The 11113-nt window shown below is 43.4% G+C and overlaps 1 protein-coding gene across 3 annotated transcripts in view; it reads right to left on the bottom strand.

Annotated features, from left to right (window-relative positions):
- Positions 1–9990, bottom strand: part of LOC124545103 (protein I'm not dead yet-like) — a 257306-nt gene extending 247316 nt beyond the window's left edge. For all 3 annotated transcript variants that reach the window (XM_047123917.1, XM_047123918.1, XM_047123916.1), the window contains exon 1: positions 9877–9990. In XM_047123917.1, the coding sequence (XP_046979873.1) occupies positions 9877–9975 (99 nt within the window). In that variant the 5' untranslated portion in view covers positions 9976–9990. The remainder of the gene's footprint in view (positions 1–9876) is intronic.
- Positions 9991–11113: the final 1123 nt, after the last annotated feature.

Raw genomic sequence — 11113 nt, forward strand, 5'->3', positions numbered from 1 at the left:
GATTTAGAGGGAATAGCTTCGAAACCACGAAATATAAATAGTGTGCCAAGAATGAGATTTTCACTCCGCTGCAGAGTGAAAATCTCATTCTGGAAACATCCCCCAGGCTGTGGCTAAGCCATGTCTCCGCTATATCCTTTCTTTCAGGAGTGCTAGCTCTGCAAGGTTCGCAGGAGAGCTTCTGTAAAGTTTGGAAGGTAGGAGACGAGGTACTGGCAGAAGTAAAGCTGTGAGTACCGGGCGTGACTCGTGCTTCGGTAGCTCAGTTGGTAGGGCACTTGCCCGCGAAAGGCAAAGGTCTCGAGTTCGAGTCTCGGTCGGGCACACAGTTTTAACCTGCCAGGAAGTTTCATAAAAAGTGTGTTTTATGTAGAAGTTGAAATTTAAGTAACATTCTTGAAACTATATGATCAACTTTTCAAAAGAAAAAATTGAAAATTTGTAGATTACCTCACCACCATTAATGAACTTTGCAGAATGGACGCTTTTGTTATAGCATAAATTAAAGAAGATTTCACGACACATATATCCACATGTAATAACGCTAGTTTCCGTAACAACTTTTTTGGAAAATATGTTGTAGAAAAAGTGCCGCCGGAGTATGTGCAACATACCTAATTAAAATACCTAAACGTTCATTATTATTGTAATTACTTGTTGCACATATTTTTGCTGTATTATGTAAAGTGTTATTTTATCATTTCAGTTCATGTTTTTTGTTTGTTTGCTTGTTTTTCACATATGTGTATTGTGTTAATTGAAAATAATAAGTAACTCATTATTATGGTACAAATTCGTTACAACAATTTATATAGTATCTAGCTATAAACATTGCTATTTTCCGAGACACCGTTCCGTGCGCCTTTTTAAAATTTAATAGCCATTTTGGCCTTTCCTTGAAATTATGTAACTTTACGTCCCTGCCCATCTCAAGGCACACTATTGAATGTCAATAGCATGGATAACCAGTCGATGATCCATATCCTCCAACAGTGTGTTACCTTCATCGTATCACGTTTTGAGCCATCATGGAGAACATACTTTTTTCAGCGTCAGAACTGTTTCACTGCTGAAACTTTGCTTTATTTATGTAGGATGGATGAAAGCGATTTTTCCATTCTTTCCCTGGGATGAAGGCCTCCTCATGTGTTTCACAGTCAGATGTACAGTCGTCGTCCATCATTGCTATATCACGGGGCTCCGATCCATCAAACCATACCCCAGTACCTTGTTTCGCATGTCCATCTATGCTGTCACCAATCATTGGCACAATGGTACCTTTCAGTTACGCTTCCTGCGAATTGATATAATTCTCTGGGAATTCCGTAGTAGTAACCCAAAGAGCATTCCGTGGGAGAGAGGTTCTGAAGAGTGCAGCGAGATCCAGAAGTCGTGTTCAATGTACAGTTTCGTAGTAACAGCAAACGGCAGACGAGACTGCTGCCTTACATACAGTAACAGAAGGCACGACGTGGTCTATGGTGTCGCGAACTAGCGGTACAGCCTTGTACCCCGTGAGCTGCTAGTTGGAGAACCTCTTTAGACTGCAGGCCACAAACTGCAGCATCTCTGGGATGCGGGTAGCGGGACGTGCCGACCGCTGGAGATGGTAACAGGGCACTGCAATCCTTTCGTAATCTTCAAATAATATTCTTCAAAAGCAGCTAATAATGAGCGATAGAAGTCTTGAAATCACAGTCGTCATGTCACGAAGAAGTCGCAGCGACTGTTTTGGCAGATAGCGCGCCGAGCAGTACGTACTCGAACGCACCGTGTCAACAGACTGCGTTTGTTGACGGTACGTAAGCTGTTTGACTGTGAGATCTCTTCAAGAGCCTACGGAGATGCACCACGAAGAGAACTTCACTTACACGATTCAGCCACCAGTCTCTGCAGCCGGCAAAGTGCTTACCCACCTACTGATAGTTTCAAAAGAATCTAATGGAGAGTCTGGACTGAGAATTCGAGAATCTCTTTATGGAGCCCCAAATGCTCTTGTGACGGCACTGAAATCTGGTAAGCAAACGAATGAATAAATCAAGCGATATTTGACAGACATTTTCTTTCCCAGTGTGGGAGATAATTCGTTCGTTTGTGTGCATGTTCTAAGAAAAACGTTATGATGTAAGCATTTATTTACCGACTGTCATTATTTTAACGATTTTTTATCATAATAATGGGTTAATTATTATTATTTCCAGTTAATAAGTATGTGAAATGTAAACTAAAAAACGAAAAAATTAATTTTCAACGTTAATATAACAGTTTAAAACATAAACCAGAATACGTAAAAACCAATAATTAGAATTATAATCAACTTTCAGATATTGTACGAGTAATTAGTTCCGTTGCACAAAATCCGACAGCACATTTTGTACAACTTACAGAAACCAGCTTTATACACGTGGATGTATATGGCGGGGAAGCTTCTTTAACTTACGTTGTAACAAAAGTTTTCATTTCTCAAAATTCATTAATGGTCGTGGGGTAATTTGTAAATTTTCAATTTTTTTCAAAATTTGATTAAAGTTTTCAAGAACGTCAGTTACATTTCAACTTTTATATGAAAATTGAAACTGAGCACAAACAAAAAAAAATGCATTTGCATGATTTTGCCCCCTCTACATACCCGCCAAGTTTCATCAAGGTCATTCATTGACACTTGGGAATCCTCCTTTGTAAGACGAATCCATCTTACAACATGTTCAAAAGATAAATAATTAATAAAAAGTATTAATCAGAGAAATTATTTGGACTGGGCTCTCGGGGAACTGCAGAAGCTCATTAAAGTTCAAGTTGTAACTTTGAAGCTAATTTTAGTTACAATATCAAACTCTTCAGAGATGTGGCCACCTACATGGACGGCTTATCAGAAAAGCAAGTTGCACAAAGATGCAATCAGGCTTCGAAAAGATATCAACGTGATGCAAAGACAAGTGTTTTCCTGCGAGTTTAGAGTCATGTAAAGATGTGTTCTTCGTGAAAGGCCTTGACTATGAGCAAATTTAATTCGTAACATCTGAATCCAACTAGTCACTCGACGCACCATTGAGTAGCATTGCTTGAGAATACAGAGTGGGATTCTCTTGCAGGTTCTGTCACGGGAAAGCGTTCCAGACTTCCATTTATTGTGCTATATACGTGTGGGCTATCAGTGCAGATGGACGATAAGATCCAAACCTCTTAGGGGAATGCAGCTAACGCTGTGAGCAAGTGAGGTAAATGCACAGGGACGCTCCTTACTATTGTGCGATTGGTTGAGGATTTTGGTCGGACATAAAATGGTCACGGATAGCCAAAGTGGTTAAGACGACTGCTCGCCTAAAGCGGGAAATCCGGGTTCGAGCCCCGGTCCGGCACACATTTTCTACTTTGACCATTGAATTATTTCAGTGCCAAATTGCACTGAAGTCAGTACCTCCCTCGAAACATTTCATTCATTGCTTAGATAATGGGAAACTGCAGTTTTCTAAAAACGAGATCAGAAATCAAATGGGTTGGACTCGCATCAGAATGGACGACGAGTGGTCACAGAGCGTATGCAATGCATACCTGGGTTAAGTATCACAAGATAATGTAAGAGCTACGGTAAACAGCATGAACTTCCAAAATTTGAAAAAAAATCGCCTAAAAACTCCAGAAAAACAAATTTTGAAATATTCAAGAACCGAATTTTGGATGAAATCTGTGAATAAGCTGTATATACCCTTTCCAAGGCGACTGTAAAGTACAAATTCGACTATTAAAATTCTTGTGGGGGCATATGGAATATCTTGACAAAATAATTAACTGGGGTCAGATTGTCAGCTAGCTCTCAAAGTATAAAATTATAAAGTAATGCACCTTAAGAAATTAATATTTCCTTTGACTAAATGATTGATTCACATCTGGAATCAGTCATGTGAGTCACCAAAGAATAACGGTTATACATACTCAGTTGCTGTTTTAGTGAATTACAAATTTTTCTTCATTTGTAGGGTCCTTGGTTACTGCAGTTTTTCTACGAAAAACATTTCTTACAATACACTTGTATGGCCAGTATTATAATATTGCTCCAGAGTGTGGGATCCGTAACACATTGGACAAACCCTGTCATCTAGCGTACAGAAGGAGGGCAGCTGGAATGTTCGCAGGCTTATCCGACTCAAGGAAAAACATTACATGAATGTTTACAAGTTTGAAGTGACGTCTTGCGAAAACGTACTTAGACAGTTTAAGAAATTGGCGTTCGCAGCTGAATCAACGAATGTGTTTCAGCATGTCATTCCTGCAGTGACTGTGGAAATAGGCTCACACAAATGATCGCGAAAGCGGAGGCACCTAAAAAGCTATAATTTTTGCCGCGCTCGTTCCTTGAGTGACAGGGTAATAAACCATAGCGTTGGGTCTGTCAAGAAATTAAAAAGTGAGTACCACACTGCGGGGGAACGTATCGTCAGCATAATCTGAACTCTAATTCCGTTCGGCTTTTTGAAACTGTAAAGAAGGGGAATAGTGTAGGGGAGGGACAATTTACAAATTTAGGGGAAGTTCTCCTGCAAAACTTCCAGGATGGAAGAAAGGATAGTGCGGAGACATCGCTTAGCCACAGCTTGGGGATTTGTTGGGAGAACGAATTTTCACTCTGCAGCGGCTGATATGAAACTTCCTGGCAGTTTAAGACAGTGAGTTTAGAATGCAGGAGATGAGGTTCTGGCGGAAGATAAGCTGTGAAGAGTGGTCGTTAGTGGCTCATTTGGTAGAGCGCTTGCCTTCAAACTCCAAAAATCTGAGGTTCGCGTCCCGACATGGCACACAGTTTTAGTCTGCTAGGTAGTTTCATACCAAAGGACATTCTGCCACAGAGTGAAAATTCAGTCTAGAAATTCAAAATTGTGATTTCTCGGGGTTTCCTGGCTTTCGGGTGTTTAGCCAAGTAGTGATTCCATTTTTCTGCACTATATTTCGACGGCCGACTCAGTCGTCTTCTTCATTTGTTACCAATGGTGTCGTTAAGCTTACTCGCTGTCTGGATTTAACTAAATTAGTTGGTATGGTGACGCCATTTATAGCCGAGTTCGACTCCCGGCGTCAGGCTAGGCCTTTTTACGCTGATTGCCGGCCAGAGTGGCCGTGCGGTTCTAGGCGCTACAGTCTGGAACCGCGTGACCGCAACGGTCGCAGGTTCGAATCCTGCCTCGGGCATGGATGTGTGTGATGTCCTTAGGTTAGTTAGGTTTAAGTAGTTCTATGTTCTAGGGGACTGATTACCTCAGAAGTTAAGTCGCATAGTGCTCAGAGCCATTTGAACCATTTTTACGCTGATTTATTTTTCGGGGTGCTCGCTATTATCGCGTAAGATGCACATTGCGTTGAAAGAATGACATAGGAAAAGCGGGTCCGAGGCTCCAATTTAAGCAAGGCTTGGACTCCAGAACTCAGTCTATTAAGGTCCCGCTGGCCAATTCATCCATCAGACAACGGTGATAGAACATGTGTTACACGGAATAACATTGGGAGCTCTGAAAACTAATGAGCATCAAAGAGAGTCAACTCTGCTTTAAATAGCGGTGCTTCACCAACAATACAGCCTGGTTCGAGTCCAGGCAGCGAGTACGCTCAGTTCGCACAGTCCACAGCGCTCGAAGGAGATCACGTGGTTGGCCACCGAAATATCGCGCAGAAAAATGGAATCAGTAACTCGGCGGAAAACCCAAAAGTGTAGAATTAAAATTTGCAGATTGTGACCAAAAATGCGATCATCAGCTGCATTGCATTTTGCGGCTCGAGATCTCAAGGCGTCTTCAGTCGTCTTAAGGATGTGCGTAAGCGTATAAGACTCCAGCAAGTAATTTTTGTCTGTAGTTTTCAATAAACAGAGAACCATATTTAATAAAATGTGTGCCAGCAAATAGTCAACAAGTAAAAGGCCGCGCGTTGTGAACGTATGTATCGCGTCAGTCATTCTACATCTGCAGGGAGTGGACAAAAATAAGAAAACATCCAAAATTCAACACATAATAATGCAGAATACGGTGTAGGAAAAATGTAGACATGGACTCTTATACCGATCTTCGTACAAAATAATGGCAAGTTTAGGTAAAGATGACGTAGATGGATAGCGATCACGTAACCTTCTCTCCAAAGCAGATCCGATAATACTGAGAGCTGATGACTATGGTGCCCAGGCGAGATGCGACAATTCATCCTCGTTCTCCCAAAAACGGTCCTGGACGATGTGAGCTTCGTAAATAGGGGCCTCGTCATTTTGGAACACACTATCATCATTGGGTAACATACATGGTATCAGTTGCTGGACGTGATCAGCGAAAACGGTCGCAAAATCCTTGCCAGTAATGTGACCTTGCGAAAAAACCATAGGGCTCGTGAAACGGCTGCCCAAATCCCTCCTGTGTCTCATTGGACGTAAACTCGGCCAGAAGCTGGAAACAGTGTGAAGCAAGACTCATCCTACAAAATGACTTTCTTCCATTGCTCCACTGCCAATTTTTATGGCTTCGGAAGCACGATTTGCTGTTACAGGCATTTGCACCGCTGATGTGTGTTTTTGAAATTCCCGCCTGCCTGCTATTCCCTGTGTGTGGAGCTGCCTTCGCGTTGATTTAGTGCTGACAAGGTTTCCCAATGCGGTATAAATCTTCGATGCGGTGCCTCTTGAAGCGCCGAACATTGCGGTTACCTTGGTTACGGAAGCACTCACCATATGAGCACCAACAATTTGCCTACGTTCGACTTCACGTAGCCCCAAGATGCTCTCACAACTACATAGAATACTGTACAGTAAACGACTGATATTTGCAACGTTCTGAAGACGTTGCACAAATGCCGTTCCTGGTCAAATACAACAGCACAACCTGCAGCCTTGGGTAGGATCTGCATTTATTTTCAAGCATATATTTTTCGCGATGTTTAAATATTTTTGTCCAACGTCAGTATACAGGGTATTCCACGAAGATATGCAAATATTTTAAAATGTTATTCTACAATTAAAACTATCTGGTGGCCGGTTGTGAACCGCTAGAATCACAGCAGGTAAGTCTGCTCGGAATAGGGTTTTATCTGGTGACTTCAGTTTTATATTTTATGGAAAGAACGACCATGAGAGTAGTTTTCTATTATTTTTGTTGGTTGTGACAATGATTTTATCAGATGGTCTGCCTCATATGCCATGATGTCCGTATGATTTTATAAATGTGAATCCACGTTTCAGGTATGTGGTTCTGTAATAATTGTAATGTATACAGGGTGTTACAAAAAGGTACGGCCAAACTTTTAGGAAACATTCCTCACACACAAAGAAAGAAAATATGTTATGTGAACATGTGTCCGGAAACGCTTACTTTCCATGTTAGAGCTCATTTTATTACTTCTCTTCCAATCACATTAATCATGGAATGGAAACACACAGCAATAGAACGTACCAGCGTGACTTCAAACACTTTGTTACAGGAAATGTTCAAAATGTCCTCCGCTAGCGAGGATACATGCATCCACCCTCCGTCGCATGGAATCCCTGATGCGCTGATGCAGCACTGGAGAATGGCGTCTTGTATCACAGCCGTCCACAATACGAGCACGAAGAGTCTCTACATTTGGTACCGGGGTTGCGTAGACAAGAGCTTTCAAATGCCCCCATAAATGAAAATCAAGAGGGTTGAGGTCAGGAGAGCGTGGAGGCCATGGAATTGGTCCGCCTCTGCCAATCCATCGGTCACCGAATCTGTTGTTGAGAAGCGTACGAACACTTCGACTGAAATGTGCAGGAGCTCCATCGTGCATGAACCACATGTTGTGTCGTACTTGCAAAGGCACATGTTCTAGCAGCACAGGTAGAGTATCCCGTATGAAATCATGTAAACGTGCTCCATTGAGCGTAGGTGGGAGAACAAACTAAAATGAGCTCTAACATGGAAATTAAGCGTTTCCGGACACATGTCCAAATAGCATCTTTTCTTTATTTGTGTGTGAGGAATGTTTCCTGAAAGTTTGGCCGTACCTCTTTGTAACACCCTGTATACATTACAATTATTACAGAACCACATACCTGAAACGTGGATTAACATTTATAAAACCATACGGACATCATGGCATATGAGGCAGACCATCTGATAAAATCATTGTCACAACCAACAAAAATAATAGAAAACTACTCTCATGGTCGTTCTTTCCATAAAGTATAAAACTGAAGTCACCAGATAAAACCCTATTCCGAGCAGACTTACCTAAGGTATCTACTTCTAAGAAACTCATGCCAGCAGCTGTTCGTGTTTCAAATTCTGGAATATTCCATTCGTCTTCCCTGGTGAAGGAATTTCGGAAAACTGCGTTCAATAACTCCGCTTTGGCGACACAGTCGTCGGTAACAGTACCATCGGCACTGCGCAGCGAAGGTATTGACTGCGTCTTGCCGCTTGTGTACTTTACATACGACCAGAATTTCTTCGGATTTTCTACCAAATTTCGAGACAATGTTTCGTTGTGGAACCTATTAAAGGCATCTCGCATTGAAGTCCGTGCCATATTTCGCGCGTCTGTAAATTTTAGCCAATCTTCTGGATTTCGCGTTCTTCTGAACTTCGCATGCTTTTTCCGTTGCCTCTGCAACAGCGTTCGGACCTGCTTTGTGTACCACGGGGGATCAGTTCCATCCCTTACCAATTTATGAGGTATGAATCTCTCAACTGCTGTTGCTACTATATCTTTAAATTTGAGCCACATCTCGTCTACATTTGCATAGTCAGTTCGGAAGGAATGGAGATTGTCTCTTAGAAAGGCTTCTAGTGACACTTTATCCGCTTTTTTAAATAAAATTATTTTGCGTTTGTTTCCTGTGGATTTGGAAGAAACGGTATTGCGCCTAGCTACAACGACCTTGTGATCACTAATCCCTGTATCAGTCATGATGCTCTCTATCAGCTCTGGATTGTTTGTGGCTAAGAGGTCAAGTGTGTTTTCGCAACCATTTACAATTCGCGTGGGTTCGTGGACTAACTGCTCGAAATAATTTTCGGAGAAAGCATTTAGGACAATCTCGGAAGATGTTTTCTGCCTACCACCGGTTTTGAACAAATATTTTTGCCATCCTATCGAGGGAAGGTTGAAGTCCCCACCAACTATAACAGTATGAGTGGGGTATTTATTTGTTACGAGACTCAAATTTTCTATGAACTGTTCAGCAACTATATCATCGGAGTCTGGGGGTCGGTAGTAGGAGCCAATTATTAACTTAGTTCGGCTGTTAAGTATAACCTCCACCCATACCAATTCGCACGGAGTATCTACTTCGACTTCACTACAAGATAAACCACTACTGACAGACACAAACACTCCACCACCAATTCTGCCTAATCTATCTTTTCTGAACACCGTCTGAGACTTCGTAAAAATTTCTGCAGAACTTACTTCAGGCTTTGGCCAGCTTTCTGTACCTATAACGATTTCAGCTTCTGCGCTTTCTATTAGCGCTTGAAGCTCAGGGACTTTCCCAGCACAACTATAACAATTTACCACTACAATTCCGACTGTTCCTCGATCCAAGCACGTCCTGTATTTGCCATTCACCCTTTGAGATTGCAGCCCACCCCGTACTTTCCCGAGGCCTTCTAACCTAAAAAACCGCCCAGTCCAACGCCACACAGCCTCCGCTACCCGTGCAGCCGCCAGATGAGTGTAGCTGAGTAGATAAATACGAGACTGGAATAATAGAGAATTGTGAAGATGGTTCGATGAACCCTCTGCCAGGCACTTAAATGTGATTTGCAGAGTATCCATGTAAATGTAGATGCCACGAATAGCTCACGGGTACATTTAGCGTGCAGTTTCTGCGAGAACGCGGGAGAAAGCGGTTGGCGGCCTGGCGACAGCAGCGGTACTCACGGAGTAGGGGGAGACGGCCAGGGGCAGCAGCGCCAGCGGCCACACGAGCAGGATGATGGAGCGCCAGCGCGCCGACAGCCAACCCAGCAGCGGTTTCATTGCGGCAGCGGCGGCGCAGGCGGAGGACTGACTGATCAGACGCCTGTCCGCGGAGGAACTACCGCTACGGCAGCTCCAGCCCCCACCACAGCCCCCCCCCCCCTAACCACGCCAACCGCGGGCACCTGTACCGCCTGGCGGCAACCGGCCAGTAGCCGCTGCCCGCATACCACACCGGCGAATCACATTGTTGCACCAGAGGGCTGATATCCAGGGTGACAGCTGTCAGCGGCCTGGGCGAGCTACGCGCGTCTCGCAGATTAAAACTGTGTGCCGGACCGAGACTCTGAACTCGGGACCTTTGCCTTTCTCGGGCAAGTGCTCTACCATCTCAGCTACCCAAGCACGACTCACGCCCCGTCCTCACAGCAAAGGTCCCGAGTTAGAGTCTCGGTCCGGCACACACTTTTAATCTGCCAGGAAGTTTCATATCAGCGCACACTCCGCTGCAGAGTGAAAATCTCATTCTGGAAACATTCCCCAGGCTGTGGCAATATCCTTTCTTTCAGGAGTGTTAGTTCTGCAAGGTTCGCAGGAGAGCTTCTGTAAAGTTTGGAAGGTAGGAGGCGAGGTACTGCCAGAAGTGAAGCTGTGAGGACGGGGCGTGAGTCGAGATTGGGTAGCTCAGATGGTAGAGCACTTGCCTGTGAAAGGCAAAGGTCCCGAGTTCGAGTCTCGGTCCGGCACACAGTTTTAATCTACCAGGAAGTTTCATATCAGCGCACACTCCGCTGCAGAGTGAAAATCTCATTCTACGTGTGTCTCAATCAGACGTGACAGGTCTCCACAGAACGTACCATTTTTTCCGATTGACGGCACATTATTTATTATTTTATTTTTTACTTTTTAAATTTCATCAACATTTTGTAGCTGTGAACGTGACTGTATCCAGTACGCAGAAAGTATGAATAATAACGTCTTCAGTCACAATTTTTTGTGTTTTCATCAATCACACGATGCATTTCGGATCCTTTGGGCCCATCGTATGATGCACTCCATTACTTACAGTCCATATATTACGAAGCACAATAATTAAGCTGTAATAACTATCCCCCCCCTCCCCATGGACCATGGACTTTGCCGCTGGTGTGGAGGCTTGCGTGCGTCAACGATACAGATAGCCGTACCCTAGGTGCAA

This window comes from Schistocerca americana, chromosome 8, assembly GCF_021461395.2.
Source record: "Schistocerca americana isolate TAMUIC-IGC-003095 chromosome 8, iqSchAmer2.1, whole genome shotgun sequence".
Classification (NCBI taxonomy): Eukaryota; Metazoa; Arthropoda; class Insecta; order Orthoptera; family Acrididae; genus Schistocerca; species Schistocerca americana.